This window comes from Halyomorpha halys, unplaced genomic scaffold, assembly GCF_000696795.3.
Source record: "Halyomorpha halys isolate HHAL.00 unplaced genomic scaffold, Hhal_1.1 Scaffold312.1, whole genome shotgun sequence".
Lineage (NCBI taxonomy): Eukaryota > Metazoa > Arthropoda > Insecta > Hemiptera > Pentatomidae > Halyomorpha > Halyomorpha halys.
The window spans coordinates 560,956-576,848 of NW_027105402.1; the positions used below are offsets into that span (position 1 = coordinate 560,956).

Genomic DNA, 15,893 nt, shown 5'->3' on the forward strand with positions numbered 1-15,893 from the left:
ATAGTATAATTATCTACTATTTGAGTTTTTTTTTACCGCACCCGGACCATATTCCATTCATAAATTACAATATCTGTTTCTAAAGAAATATAATTTTTGAAAGTAGTCTAAAATGGTATTTGCAGAGTATAAGTTTAGTGTGTTTTTTCTTGTCTTCAATTTTAAGTGATACTTACTTACCATTTTCTATTAGAAAAAGGAATAAACTACTTATCTTGTTTTTTCTATTTCTTAGAAGCCTAATTTAATGTAATTTCAACAGAGTAGCTGTAGTTGGAAATGTTGACGCTGGTAAATCGACTCTTCTTGGTGTGCTCACACATGGAGAATTGGATAATGGAAGGGGCCATGCTAGGCAGAAACTGTTCAGGCATAAACATGAAATGGAATCTGGAAGAACTAGTTCCGTAGGAAATGATATTCTTGGATTTGACAGCCTAGGTAAAGTAGTAATCACATTTGGTTAAGAAAATATTGTATATACTTTAAGTATATCTCAATCAATGTATTGGGTTTTAATAAACAAATTATACAATGTTGCCTATAAATCTAGTTTGAATGTTTTAGACTTAATACTCTTGTCGCCTATTCAATCTTCTTTTTTTTTTGTTCTTAAAATACTGTAATTTATGTATATGTTTCTTTATTTAACAGGAAATGTAGTCAATAAACCTGAACACGGGTCACTTGATTGGGTAAAGATTTGTGAAAGATCTTCAAAAGTTATCACTTTCATTGATCTTGCAGGGCATGAAAGATATCTTAAAACCACAGTCTTCGGGATGACTGGTCATGCTCCTGATTTCGGAATGTTAATGGTACTATATTAATTTGAATTTAAATAATTTTTTTTTTTTAAATATTACAAAGTACCAAGTTAATTTTATTTTTAGGTTGGGGCAAATGCTGGGATTATTGGAATGACTAAGGAACATTTGGGCCTAGCACTTGCTCTTTCAGTGCCTGTATTCGTTGTCGTTACTAAAATAGACATGTGTCCTCCTAATGTTCTTCAAGATACTCTTCGACTTTTGACAAGGGTGCTGAAGTCTCCTGGTTGCCGAAAAGTGCCTATAATGGTCAAAACAAAAGATGAAGTTATTATATCTGCAACAAACTTTGTTTCTGAAAGGTTTATTGATCTATTATATTACTTGTTTTTATTTGCATTCATAATTAACTTGGTGTAATAGCTTTTATTATATGCTAATAAAAATAATCATTTTTACTTTAATATATTTCATGTTAATAGTATACTTACATTAAAATAATTTTAAATATTTTAATATATATGTTTTTTTAAGGCTGTGCCCTATATTTCAAGTATCAAATGTTAATGGTGAAAACTTGGATCTACTTAAAATGTTCCTGAATTTACTAACAACAAGAATGACATGTCAGGATTCTGAGCCTGCTGAATTTCAGATAGATGACACGTACTCTGTACCCGTTAGTATTTGTTTCATGTTTTATTTAATTTAAAATGTTTTAAGTATAGATTGGCACTTAATTTTAATTGTAAAGTCAATAAATTGGCATGAACAGATGTATTTCAGAGTATATATGTATCTATTGAGTTACAAATTTTTTAGCTTTTAAGACCAATTTTACATTTTTTTTTTTTTTTTTTTTTGTATAGTTTCCCTACAAATTAATAAAGTATTTAAAACTTAAATGAAAAATCATGAATTTTGAATTAAGACATTATTGCAGCAAATGAGAAAAATAATTATGCTTTAAGTAACTGTTCTGAAATAATGGATTTTAGTTATCCAGTTTTACTTTTTATTTTAAGGAAACCATTATCCTGAATATTTTAATTCTATATAACAGTTACAAATAATAGGTAAACTCCTTATACTTGGTCAGAATCTTTTGAATACCTATAAACATGTTTAAATCTATTAACTTTGCAAAAATATGAATTCCTAAAGATTTGGTGTCATTTTTTGTTTGTTCTAATGACGCCTTTGCCAAAAGTACAAAATAACAAAATTACTATTATTAAATATGTGTACCTTACCTTGCCTACTCTATTTAGTTTTATTATACTTCTTCAGTTTGTGTTAGTTAATTTCCAATACTCATTTCATACCATTCAGATGTCAGCTTTTCAGTAGGATTGGAAACAGTTCAATAGTTCATATTATCAACAGTATTGATTGTGTTACTATCGAAAATCCTATTAATAGGCATTTGGAATATCAGTGACATTGTTGACATCACACTTAAGAATGGTACAAATTTTTAATATGATAGCTCTGAAAGAAATATAAAATTAAAAAATAATTTAATTTTAAAAAGGATTTAAAAGTTTAAAACCTTCAAGAGATAAACTTTATTAAACCTTCTTGATCAAAATACTTAGTTGGATCTTACTCCAATTTTGGAAATTTTATTTGGTAGTTAAATTTGTCTACTGACCAATAATTGAATTCTTTAAGAATGTTTTTCTCAGGGGCTGAAATGGAGTTTCTGTATTGGCCTTCGTGAATTGTTCGATCACATTAAACTTTATCCCTTGGCTTGTTCAGGTTCAGCTGAGCGCTTGGTTGGGGCTGTAGATTCTATTCAGGATCATCACAATAACAAAAATTTTACTGTGTGAATAATTAAACAAAATAATGTTTCATGCCTCTTTCTCTGATGAAGACTCACAGTGAGAGCGAGCTAGCAGCCACAGAGACAAAGTCCTCTCATCTAACTTTTCGAATAACTAAAAATCGAATCTGACTTTTCATTCATTTAATAACTGCAGGAAAAAGCAAGATTCACACATCTCAGACCAGGAGCAGATGACTACTCTCTCAACAAATCTTGAATTTAAAGACCAAACTTAGTATTCTTGTTTAAATTATTGTTTTATTTATCCCCCTTACTGCCCATGCCTATTCCTGTTGTCACTTCTTTCTTGAATAGTGGTTTATGACTCAAGATTGCTAATGTGCTGACTTAAAACTTTTGTACCAGTGGATATCGAAACTATCACCAACCGTTCTCTTCATTTCTTTTACATCAATTTTTTCTCATTTAACCTTATCTTGTTCTTTTATAATGTAGCCATGTAGTGTGCAGTGGACTGCAGTGTCAAAACATCTGGATTAAATAAATAATTATTTTTATTTGTTGTGTGTTATGGTTAATACTCTTGTCTTTAGTTAAAAAATAATAATAAATTGAATCCAGGCCATAGTTAATATGCGCTGAGATATATTTTTTATATTTATGTTCACCTAATATTTTCTACAATTTTCTTACTTTCATTACTTTATTTCTAGGGTGTTGGAACAGTTGTTTCTGGAACAACTCTAAAAGGTGTTATTCGGCTCAATGACACATTAATGCTTGGACCAGATCCTGTTGGTCAGTTTATCCCTATTGCTGTTAAAAGTATACATAGGAAAAGGATGGCTGTGAGGCAAGTCAGTGCATCTCAAACTGCTTCGTTTGCGCTGAAAAAGGTATAAAACCTTGTGACATAAAGAAAATCTGTTTCAGTCTATTTATCTAATTTTTGATATAGCACATTACATACAAATTTTAGATATTCTTGAGATTATTTTTTTTTTTCACTTGATGTATGGTATGTTAGCATTTTAATACAGTTGACTCTCAATAACTCAATGTCTGTGATTTTTTGAAAAAAAATAGTTAAGATGGTTTTGACAGAAATTTTGTATAATCCATAATTATTAAAAATATTACTCCTATTACTTAAATTTTCTTGTCAAGCCTCTAATGGCCAGGTCACAGAGAGGAACCAGACAAAACTTAACCATGCTACTTCTCCAAGTATGGCTCTTAAGGTGTCAAAATAGGTTATAATATGTTTCTTAACTGTTTCCCTTGTCACTTGGATTTAGTTATTGAATATTTATAGTTTTATATGGTTTTTAAATAACTTAACATGAATTAAAAATCATTATTTTTAAAAGTACAACCACATCTGTAAATATAGTAATCACTGTATGAATATGAATATACATTCACTATTCCCCTTTTTATTGATCCTTTTTGTACCATTTCTCAACAACTATTTGCTAAAAATCAATTTAGGAGTTAGTTATTACTAATTACAATTTAATATTGTAAAGCATTTACTTAATATTGATGCAAGGTGATTTAAATCTTCTTAGATAAAAAGATCTCAAATAAGGAAAGGAATGGTGATGGTCTCGCCAGCTCTTAATCCTACAGCCTGTTGGGAGTTCGAAGGTGAAATCTTAGTATTACATCATCCTACCACTATCAGTTCCAGATATCAAGCAATGGGTATGTAAAATGGACATCTATATTTACTCTTTACAATATGGTACCAATTATGATACGCTAATCAGTTGCAATAGTTTTGTATAAAGATTTGCTAAATTTATATTCTGACAAGAGCAAAAGAAATTTTGATGAATAAATCTTATACAATTTCTTATGGATGATGTTTGAGTATTTCTTTGTATTCATTCTGGGTTATCTGAAAATTTAGTTTAGTTCATTATAAGGCAGTTTGAATCTTGTTTTGGAAAATTGAACCTTGTAATGTAGCTATTTATTTCCAATTGGTAAAGAAAATTTTCAACTCAGGAGTGGGTAAAGTAACCTAAGAGTTTCCTTTAGCTAGCTTGGTCCTAATAAAGAAGCAGATATCTTATTGAAGGAGAACCTGTGAATAAGTATATCATATATCTTTGATTATTGGTTATCCTGGCTTTGTAAACATTTGATTTTAATTTCAATTAAGTTGGTGGTGTATAGAAATATTCTTGAAAAGTCCTTATTAATACTATTCCAGATGATTTTCAAGCTCATACAGGGCTATATTAACTTTGGGAACTATAGGAATTTTTTCTTTTCAAATTTTGTAGAAAGTCTATCTATGTAAATTAACTATTTAGTAAAGAAAAACCTATGTTTTGATTCCTTTTACTGTCTCCAACATAAAAAATTCAACATTTCAGGGTTGTACCCTCAGAACATTTTCAGTCAAATTAGATCAAATAATATATCAGTTCACTCATGTGCATTAATGAATGTTCAAGTGTACTGCTATATTGTCTAAATACCAGGTAGTAGTAGGTTCAGACTTTTTCAGAGTTCGATTTACCTTTTCCAGGATATAGGATAGATCAAAAAAATTTTATTGACATTATATATTAGCTGCATAAAAGCTTTTTGAGGAAGTTCTATTAGGATTGGTGCATATGAAATGTCAGATTTTTAAGTTAATATATAAAACTGCATGTATTTTTTCACAAGCTGTTTATTTAATCAAAATATGTTCCATTCGCTTCAGTACAATTTTTCCTGTGGGACTTTAAAGCATAGATGCCTGTCTTAATACAATTCTGATCTTTAGAATCAATAAATTAAAATATCAAATTTTTCAGACTGTCTTTATTTTTATACCGTTTAGCCCATATAAACAGATCCAAATGTTTAAAAACATGAAAGTCGTTTGGCTGGAGATCTGATGAATAGGCTAGGTGCTGCAATACTTCATATTTCAATTCATTTAATTTCGCAATTGTTCTGTGTGATGTATGCGACCAAGCGTCGTCGTTGAGAAATAATGGGCCATGCCAATTAATGAGTGATGGGCATATGATGGGTGGTTTGTTTTGTTGTGAAAAATCACCAGACCAAAATTTTTCAAACCAACACAGCTTTTCTATCTTCGACTAGTATTCTTCCCAAAAGCCTGGTTTATATTGTGTGCAGCTTTTTCAGCATTATTACCAAGTTTGTACTCGTATAAAAAAATTATACAAATATCAATGGAATTCATATTGGTCCAAATTCAAAACAACAAAAAGGGACACTTATGAGAAAATCACCTTTGTTGAAATGTGACTCTGGCAACTTTACAACTATAAACGAGGTTATCCCAGAAAAAAAAAAAAGCAACGAAAACAGGAAGAGAAATATTTTCTTGTAAAAAAAATGAGACATTTCACATATACCAACATATTATTTAATTTCACTTGAACCTTGAAATTTTTTTTATTAAACTGCATGGTTATATACTTTAAATTAATTAAAGAAAATGGTTTTGAATGTCATAAAAAATAAGCATTATGAACCTGTATTATTTTCTATATATCTGAAGTAATTTAGTTATCGAAAAAGAAATATATTTATAATTATATTTCTTAGTACACTGTGGGAGCATTCGCCAGACAGCTTCAATTCTCTCAATGTCAGAGGAGTGCCTGCGTACTGGTGATAAAGCAGTTGTTCACTTCCGATTTATTAAACATCCTGAATATTTAAAACCTGGACAGAGGCTAGTGTTCAGAGAGGGCAGGACTAAAGCCGTAGGCAATGTTTTACGAGTATTCCCTTCTGTTGGATCTAAGCTGTCGACATCAGTGCCATTGAAACAGCATAAAATGCTTTCTTCTCATCAGCAGGTACTTAATATGATATATATTATTTTGTTGAGTAAATATGTATTTATAATAAACAAAAACAGCTGTTTCTATTCAGTAAGTTTTAAGAATATTTTCACTCACCCCATTGATTCCTGAGTGCAATAAAAAATATATTATTTTTAACACCAATTAAAATATTTTTTATTCCAATTAGTCATGTGCTTTTAGTAATCTTGATAATCTATATTTCTTATCTCTTGTATATAATTATGTGAGTTATTTTTCAAGAATTTTTAAATATTTAAATTTAGTCTATAGTTGTATTTTTATTTATACCGTTCACTTATAGCAGCCTCCACATAATCTCATAAATCAGCATTCCTTTTGTAGAAAATATCTGCATATTTACATCAGCCAATTAGAAATAACTAAATTTAAAAATGTCGAATGTAACAGTTCAACATTAAAAAAAAAAAAATAATATATATAGAGAGTATGGGAGGAGACCTTAACATGACAAAATAAATTTATATAATGTTGATTTCTAGTTCTTAGGACAAATTTTTTGTATTTATGAAAAACTAAACATCAGAAACCATTAAAAATAGTGTATCTAAGGAACTATTAAACGCAAATAGCTCTATTAGGGCTTATACTTTAGCAACTTTACTCTACTTTAAATGATGTTCTATTAGATTTTCTAATGTAGCTGGTAGTTTAAAAGATAAAACAGCTCTCAAAGAAAAATCAATGTTTTTAACATTTTGAAATAGCTCCCATTTTTTATTCCCTCAAACTATACTTGACAGACTCATCAATTTTTACTAGTAATTATTCGTAGCTTTCATTAAAGTAATCAAAAATCAGGATGAAATCACTGACTTTTTTCCACCGAGCTCTTGTACTATAGGCACTGTTTACTAGTCTTATAAACTTTTAGAATATTCTTGTATCTCATTACTCATTTTATTTACATTAAAAAAACAATAATTTTTTTTTTTTAAAAGATTTGTAAATTCATTGATTATTTGTGTTGCTGCTTTGCGCCTTATTCCTTATAAAAACTGGTATTTTGATTCACTTGGTAGGGAAGCATTGAACATGAGGTCGAAGGCAGCGCAGCTGACAAACGAGAAAACACTCCTCAGCGAACGGGCCAGGGTTGTACAAAGAGAGGGCGTGGAAGACGAGGTGGGAGGGGACGATCAGGGCAGAGCAGTGGCAAACCACTGGCCGAGCAGAACCAGCCTGCGAGGACAGTACTTACTCCAACCAAGATACCTTCTAATTGGTAGACTTTTACATTTCTGATTTTTTTATCCTTTAAATTGAATTCTGTTATTTTTTTAAAGATTAATCTTGACAATTTGGTCCATAATAGACAACATCATCATCATAAATTCATAGACAAAAACAAATTTTAGAGATAAATGTATTAAAAGTTAATTTGATTGTTTATGGTATTTCTGAGGAAATTAATTCCATTTGGTTCAACTTCTTGCAACCTCTGCCCTCTTCTATCTTTATTGTTAAATCTCTCCTTATTGTTGTCATAACATACAGGCCATTATTTTCTGAAGAGTAATGATAAGAACCTACACACACATATTCAACTTTTATGTAATTAAAGAAATATTAACTGTAAAATTTATAGTATTAATATTTTATTTCTTTGTTATTATGCCTATATTTTAACCTTGATGTAAAAATTTTCAGAATATCAATGACAAAAAGTGAATTGATTTTAACATCCCTTAATATTATATATTTCTTGAATGGAGATTCTAAATATAAGTGGTCTCCACTGGGAAACGCAGTCTGTAGTGGTCTGGTAAAAATTTGTACCTGCCACAACTGGCTTTGCTCTCACTGGCCTTTGTCAAAAGCCTTTAAGAATGTCATCCGTCAGTGACTGAACTGCACTTTATATTTTATAATTAATTAGCCAACAAACGTGTTAAGGACAAAATTTGACTTCAATCTTCTGCTGATAATCACTTTGAATACTAGTTTGCTAGACTTAGGATCATTGTTAAATAATAATTATGGATCTTCTTTTTTTTTTTCTCTAAATAATTTCTATGACTCAAACAAATTTAACTTTTATAGTCTCAGCTGAATGCAACAGCACATTTTTTCGAAATAGTGTGATAAATATTTTCCTCTTTAACCTTGCATTTTTCGATTAACTCTCTTATTTTCTTAAAAATAATTTTGTCAATTGAAGGCTCAAAATACTCAATCTGCTGTTAGTAATATTAATGTTATTATATTTTATTAATACAGCGAAACTCCTCTTAATAGTTAATTGTTTAAGACTTTAATTAATGCTATTGTGAAAATCCTGATGGATATACAAGAAAATAATTTATGTGAACTTCTGTTACAAAAAGCAACAGCTAATTTTTTTTAAAATTATTTCATGAGATCTTTTTTTTTCTTAAAGAGCTAATAACATTTTTATTATTCCAAATTTATAATTCATGAAAATAATAAATGACATTTGCTAGACTTTGTTAAATAATAATAACAGATCTATTTTGTTTTTCTTGTTTCTCTTTTTAATCTCTATTAATCAATTGAATTTAAATTTTAGTCTCTAGCGAATGCAACAGGATGTGTTATCCAAATTATGTGATAAATATTTTCCTCTTTAACCTGATATTTTTACTGTAACTCTCCAAAAAATATTATATTTTATTAATATTACATATTACTTTATTTAAATGGTTATTACTAAAACTTTTAATGAAAAATACAGAAAAAAAAAATTCAAAACTAATATATTTGTTTAAAATTGCAGAAATAATAAGGAGTAAGGTGATTGATAACTTCTATTGCACATTATCATCAACACTTCTTAATGTTCTACTTAATGGATTGAAGAAATAACTATATCTTTTTACCTCTGTAATTCTCACCAGGTATAGTCTTCTTGGAAACTTATTATTTTTTTTTTATTAATATTTTATTAAGGTGATAATACGAGAAATGTTTAAATATGTTTTTATTAGATATAATGTATATTAATTTTTTTAAATTATAATAGTTCTACTTGTTTTTGTGAGTAGTTCATTGGCATTAAATTGTACAAATTTACTTAAGAAAAATATTATTTGTTAAAAAGTTTGCTATAAAACCTGTATTATTAAATAGTAACTATAAGAATTGTTCGTCTTTGTATATTGTTTTAAGAGATACAACTATACTCCATAATTTTATGTATTATTAAAGAAAACTAATTGTTTTATTGTTTTTATTTTATTTATTGGCATAAGTGTGTCAAAAAAGTGTTACATGAATTTTCTTAAACATATAAAAATTAAATTTTTAATTATAAGTCTTTTTTTATAAATTAATCTACCCTTGTCCTAATTATAAAATAGAATTTCTTTTGGTGATTCTAGAATGTTATGAACAGGATTTGTTAATTACAGAATATTATATACAATTGCTAAAAAGTCATAATAAATTTATTTGATGTTCCTAAATTAAGGTTATGCAGTTGAAAAGGAGGCCTGTGCTGAAATTTTGAAAAATATTTTTATCTCTGGTACAGTGTTTTGTTCCACTAGGTAAATAGTGTGGAAAAGATGATACAAACTTACTAAGAGTAATAAATATGAATAATATGTTATTCATTAAAAACAAAAAATTAATACATTCCTTAAGCTTTTCATTTGGATATTTAACCCCTTTTCTACATCATCGTCTCTATTATCGTAAGATACATTTCCTAGATAAATAATAATGGCTGAGGAATCTGTAAACTATATTCTGTTGGTTAAGAAAATTACGCTAATAGGCGTTATTCTGCTCTAGACATTGGTGGTTATTTCCTAGCTCGGCACTACTTGCACCTCATCTAACCGAGCACTACAATTTTAGTTTTGAAAAATCTTATGAACTTTTAGGAAAATCACTATCCAGTTTTATTACATTTAAATTAAATTCTACATTGAAGATTGGAAAAAAAAAGTATATTTATTTTGATATCCAATTTAGACAGTAATTTTTCTAATTTTAAAAGTTTATCATGTTCTTAAAAAAATTGATGTATGTAGCTCGTTTTTATATCTGAAAAAATCCAAGTACATAATAAATAACTATTATATGTACCACCAGAAATTTAGAATTATTTTAACAATCCCTATCCATTATATTAACATAAATGTTGAAAAGAAGACTTCATACTATGCTAATTTTTGATCATTGAACAATTGAATTTGGTATTATTCTCTTTCATATATTGGAAATTTTTACGGCTTCACTAATGAATCATGCCACCTATAGATCTCCTTGACTTTTTTTAGACATGGAAATCTCTCTTAAGCCTTTATACATACAAATGTGTTTACTAATCCATTTGATCATAGAATGTCAAATGAAGGTCTTGAAGGGGCCCAAATAAGATAATATTTGTTTAAATTGTGAAGTGTTGACACACAAAATTATTAAAGGAATATAAATCAATGCAGGATGATAGAGAAACAACAGAAAAATTCCAAAGGACGAAAAAAACAATTATCATAAACCTATTTAAATATAATTTACAATAAAATTTTCTTTCAACACAATTAACTTTAGCTATTTATACTAACAGACATGGATTAAAAACAGCCATTTGGTATGATGGTAATTTTTCTGATGCTATTTATGTTTTAAACTAAGTTTTCATTTATTACTCTTTTACAAAAAAAAAAAATCAAAAGGTACTAGTAAAGTCTGTAGAATTTATTGGGATGTTTTACAAAAAATCCAATTTATTTCTCTCTTGAAAATGACATTATAGGTTGAAAGGAAAATCGTTAAAAGAGAAGTAACAGAACTTGACTTTTCTAGCAAATTACATAGCAGTAGTAGTACATTTAACCAATTTCACTCATTCTTTTATTAAAACAATTTTAATATTTATAAAAATAAAATAGATGGTTTCAGACATATCATTTTTTTTATAACCAAAATGTAGATTTTAATAATTTCAGATTGAAAATGATGTCAAACTTTCCCAATTATGCCTCCAATGAAGCATCCCAGATTCTTTCTAGAATCATAACAGTAAAGGTCAGTAACAAAATATTAAATTAATTTTTTTTAATATATTATGAATTCATTCTAAAGGTAAATAACTTTTATTTTTTATTATCATTATTAATCATTGAAGATGATAACAATAAGAAAATTTAATGATACAACAAAAATTTGTGGAATTAAACTAATACAACAAACATTTTATAAAAGCTTAATAAAATTAATTTATGTTGATGTATATATATTATTTTCTCTTTAGTATTTCTCCTTCCATCGTAGCCTGATGGAAGATATTAGATTTTCATAATATCTCATGCATATTATGTTATACAAGAATTGCTTGATGCAGTCTTAACTTTCTTGAAACAATTTTTATATTTTGCAAATATAGTAGCAACGAAAAAAGAAAATTCCTAATCATAATTCATTTCATGATTCCTTTGGAATAAAAATTATTACATTTGATAATTACTACCAACAAAATACATGAACCTTGACTTCAATAATCTAGGATACATTTGGTGACTAGATATTTTAAAATTGTGATTAGAAACTCTAGTTTTTAAATAAATCTAACATATAAAACACTAAGTGTGCGTGATAAATATTTTATTTATAAATATTTCAGATATGCATAATGAATCCTCAGCTAGTAAGTTGAGATTAAAATTCATTATTTCAATGCATAGCTGATCTTACATTTTAGCAGCAGCGCATAACTATACACAAAAAATTACAAAATGTATAAATATAAAAATTTTAACAAGTGAAAGAACTTTTTACTAATCTAATAATTTTCTAATTTTATAAGGCCCATGTAAGTTTAGAAAAATGGTTATTTTTACTAAGTATAAATAATAGATAATGAAACCATTGATGGCTGTAAACACAATAAATTACACTTAAGAATGAATGAATTACTTTCAATATTCAATATTGAAAAACTATGTTAATTTAAAATGTTTTACTAGCTAGAATTATTAAATTCAATGGCCATTATTTTCTGAATTGCTAATAACAAGACAAATCACTATATACAGGTAAAATTGCTATAAACACATGCCATGTCTTTTCACTATTGCTTAGGCAATAATAATCCCTGAGGTAAATAGTTAAGGCAATCATTTTAGTATTAGTAGTAAAAATTTTCATATCATATAATTGATGCTGCATTTTTATAATTTGTGAAATATAGTTTTATCCTCACTAAAAATTACTTTTCAGCAACATATCTCACTGGGTTACATAAATATGAAAAGCAGCTCATAAAAATAAAATAATGGATTCAGAAAAGTTGTTTCTTTGATTTTTGAAAATTTGATTACTGTGAACTAAATAATAATCAGGAATTTATTCCATATACAAACGTTTTATGCATGTAAGCAAAGTGGATAAAAACAAGAAAAAGAAGATGGAAAATGCTAACTAAACTGCATATTAATAGTCTACAAACAGGTTTAGGGATAGTAAGTAGAAGAACTAATACTATTTTAAAACAACTTGTACCACCTAATAAAACCATTACAGTGAAAAATAAACCGTTACTCAGACCAAAAAGCAAAGATATAATCACAGTGAACAAGTGTCCATACAAACCATAGCCCAGTAGTGCCAGTATTTTAGGTGGACTAAGATTTGCATTACCTACTTTGGCTGCTATAAGACAAGCTATGGGTACAAATGTAATATAATAGAGTAAAGCAATAGTGGGAGAGGTGAGAATTAAGGCTTTTGGGAGTTTATTGGCATGTCCATACTGTAGAATACTTGCCAATAAAATAAGGGCTATTAAAGGACCAACAAGATCAACATACACCTTCTTTGAATTATTGCCAAAAATAGGTGGAATAAATGAAGATAATATTCTTTGAGGAAGCTCTAAAGGAGAAACTAAAAAATAAGCCACTAACTTATTTTTCTTATAAATAGTTTCTGGCCTATTAAGTCTTTCATACTCTACTTCAGGGTGTTCAATAAATATAACTGAGTGATTATTCATTATTTATATAGATCTATACACATATAAAATAATCTACATTATGTTAACATCATTTAATACTTCTTCGACTTCTCTTCCAAATTTTCTTTCACTTTCTTTAATCTAGCTTCTAACTGCTGACCAAGTCTTTTAAAGGCTGCTTGGTTTTTCAAGTTGGGAAATTTATCACCTTCAACTGCTCTAGTTTTATTAATGAAGTATACAACCCACTGCGCAGTTCTACGAATTGGATACGATTCAGCCAATTTATCAATAACTCTTTCATTCATTAAAAACCTGGTGATAAATCTCCAAACCATTTTCAGAGTCTAAGCCTTAGGGATGTCAAAAGTACACATTGTTCTATACTTTAATAATAAATCACGCTTCAATTTAAGCTGAGTTCGAAGAGCTTCCAATTTATCCAACTGCTGCTCTTTACTGTATTCAACACCAGGCAACCTCTTTATCTAAATCACACAAAAATCCGACATTAATTAAAATGGGTCAAATGATTAAATGCATAAGACATACACAAAACCCCACTAATTGTTCAACTAAAATATAATAAGTAACCATGTTCCTACCTGTTCCTTAGCTAGTTCCAATTTTTTATGTAATTCCAAAACTTTCTGGCTGATGTCTTGAGAGTGACTTGGTTTTTGGCTTGACTCGTGAGGATCTTTTTCTAACCTACAATAACAACATATGATAAGATTATAATTAAAGTCAACTATAAATAGACTTATATCACACATGACGTCGCCTACCCTCTTATTATATCATAAATAATTGGTAAAAAATCTACATCCACGTCTTCCACTGATAAACGAGCTGGCAAATCGTTTGCGTGCTGGTCCTGATTTTCATGAGAAGACTCCATTTCTATTTTCCATCATTTATAACCAACAACTTAGAACAACTGAAATAACCTGTTCACTGTTTTTATGAGCACAATTTTCGATTTGAGAAGTACACAGCCTTACCAACCAACTTACTTCTAATACTACACTTATTTTATTTTACCTCCATAGCTTTATAATTTTATTTAAAAACATTACACTTAAGAGAATAGTTTATTTAAAATATTTGTTCAATCTCCTTATTTAAGAATCAATTTTTTAAAAAATCGTAATAATTCTGATTAAGTAACCCACTCCAGAGCTGTCAAATAAGACAGAGACGTAAACAGACGGGTGATATGTTTTGTCAGTTTGGTGGAAATTGAAAGAGAAAAGTGGTTCATTTGAGCTGTTGCTATGGGTGCTTTAACTAGTCGTCAAAATGCTGGTGTTGAAGAAGTAGACATAGTTTCTAATCATGCTTATAAATATCCTCCCAAATCTGGTCAGTGTTACAACTTTAGATTGACATTTTTTCTCATCGTTTATTTCTACTTATAAATTTTTGGCTTCTTTTCAATTATATTTTTTAGGTAACTATTTTGGTAGCCACTTTATTATGGGTGGTGAAAGATTTGATACACCACAACCAGAAGCATACTTATTTGGGGAGAATGCTGATTTGAACTTTCTTGGAAGTAGACCTACTCCAGTAATAAATAATTTTTTTCTTCTAACTATTTACATATATTTTGATCACCATTCAACGAATTGCTGATTTTTTTTTTCAGTTCCCTTATCCTCCTCCTCCAGCTAACGAACCTACTAAAACTTTGAAAAGTCTCGTTAATATTCGGAAAGAATCTTTAAGACTTGTTAAAACAATGTCACTTGGAGCGAAGAATGAAGGCGACATCATTAAACCATCTCAGTACAATATAGAGTTTATATTTGATTGCGATGCTAGGACCTCTATTACTATTTATTATTTTGCCACTGAAGAAATTGCTGTTAATGGCCTTGTGTAAGTCTTAATTACTTGTTTATGACTCCTGTTCTATTGTTTTATTTTAATATATTTAATCAGTTATGTATCTATCTATACCGACATAAGATAATTCAATATTTAAAGATAACAAGATCATTTACCAGTGCTACTATTCTACACTATGCATATTAATCTTGTTTAATATGTAGCTTATTGTTATGATTTAAATAATTATTGCTTTTGGTACTTGTTAATTATATCTATATTTGAAATCGTAGAATTAGCAATCATACTCCTGCATTATGACCCCTTCCTTACAACCCACCAAAAACAGCTAATTTCCCTAACAACATGTAGCAAAAAGTTGCTAATTATTGTAGATGTGTTTTAATATCTGACCAATATAATATTTTCATTAAAAACAAATTTAAATAAATAAAAATGATTTTTTAAAAAGAAGAAATCCTCTCATACTACCTGCAATTGTACTGTGTTTTGTTTTTGTATTATTTCAGACAATTGTTACCCAGCAGTTTCATCCACATTAAATTGATTTATACTTGCATGCCTGTTTCATGAACACAATGAGTAAATGACAAAGTGTTTATGATTGAATTCAACGAATTTCATTTTTAATTTTTTTGCTAGTTCATTTAAAAAAGTCGATTTTTTAATGTTTTATATCTGAA

The 15,893-nt window shown here is 28.4% G+C and overlaps 4 protein-coding genes across 14 annotated transcripts in view; 2 read left to right on the plus strand and 2 right to left on the minus strand.

The window, feature by feature from the left end:
- The window catches only part of GTPBP1 (GTP-binding protein 1), a 17,864-nt gene extending 8,159 nt beyond the window's left edge, over window positions 1–9,705 (plus strand). Inside the window, exons 5-13 of one of the 2 annotated variants that reach the window (XM_014421296.3) lie at window positions 263–441; window positions 655–818; window positions 894–1,132; window positions 1,305–1,449; window positions 3,279–3,461; window positions 4,137–4,272; window positions 6,148–6,404; window positions 7,454–7,656; window positions 9,169–9,705. In XM_014421296.3, coding sequence (XP_014276782.1) covers window positions 263–441; window positions 655–818; window positions 894–1,132; window positions 1,305–1,449; window positions 3,279–3,461; window positions 4,137–4,272; window positions 6,148–6,404; window positions 7,454–7,656; window position 9,169 — 1,507 coding nt within the window. In that variant the 3' untranslated portion in view covers window positions 9,170–9,705. The remainder of the gene's footprint in view (window positions 1–262; window positions 442–654; window positions 819–893; window positions 1,133–1,304; window positions 1,450–3,278; window positions 3,462–4,136; window positions 4,273–6,147; window positions 6,405–7,453; window positions 7,657–9,168) is intronic. The other variant, XM_014421297.3, reaches the window with a different exon arrangement.
- Mrgn1 (Mahogunin ring finger 1) overlaps window positions 9,169–15,893 on the plus strand; it is a 34,491-nt gene continuing 27,766 nt past the window's right edge. For 7 of the 10 annotated variants that reach the window (XM_014421299.3, XM_014421303.3, XM_014421300.3 and 4 more), the window contains exons 1-3: window positions 14,516–14,721; window positions 14,810–14,928; window positions 15,008–15,240. In XM_014421299.3, the coding sequence (XP_014276785.1) occupies window positions 14,634–14,721; window positions 14,810–14,928; window positions 15,008–15,240 (440 nt within the window). In that variant the 5' untranslated portion in view covers window positions 14,516–14,633. Of the gene's footprint in view, window positions 9,290–11,350; window positions 11,430–14,513; window positions 14,722–14,809; window positions 14,929–15,007; window positions 15,241–15,893 lie in introns of those variants that run through there. The other 3 variants (XM_067050955.1, XM_014421298.2, XR_010844410.1) reach the window with 3 other exon arrangements.
- On the minus strand, window positions 11,977–13,576 carry LOC106681135 (protein YIPF3-like). The gene has a single exon (XM_014421306.2). It carries the CDS (start codon window positions 13,393–13,395, stop codon window positions 12,739–12,741), a length of 657 nt encoding a protein of 218 aa, XP_014276792.1. The 5' UTR covers window positions 13,396–13,576; the 3' UTR covers window positions 11,977–12,738.
- On the minus strand, window positions 13,556–14,342 carry MED9 (mediator complex subunit 9). The gene is made up of 3 exons (XM_014421311.3): window positions 14,145–14,342; window positions 13,962–14,067; window positions 13,556–13,844 (listed from the first exon to the last, which is right to left on the minus strand). Exons 1-3 carry the CDS (start codon window positions 14,255–14,257, stop codon window positions 13,704–13,706), a joined length of 360 nt encoding a protein of 119 aa, XP_014276797.1. The 5' UTR covers window positions 14,258–14,342; the 3' UTR covers window positions 13,556–13,703.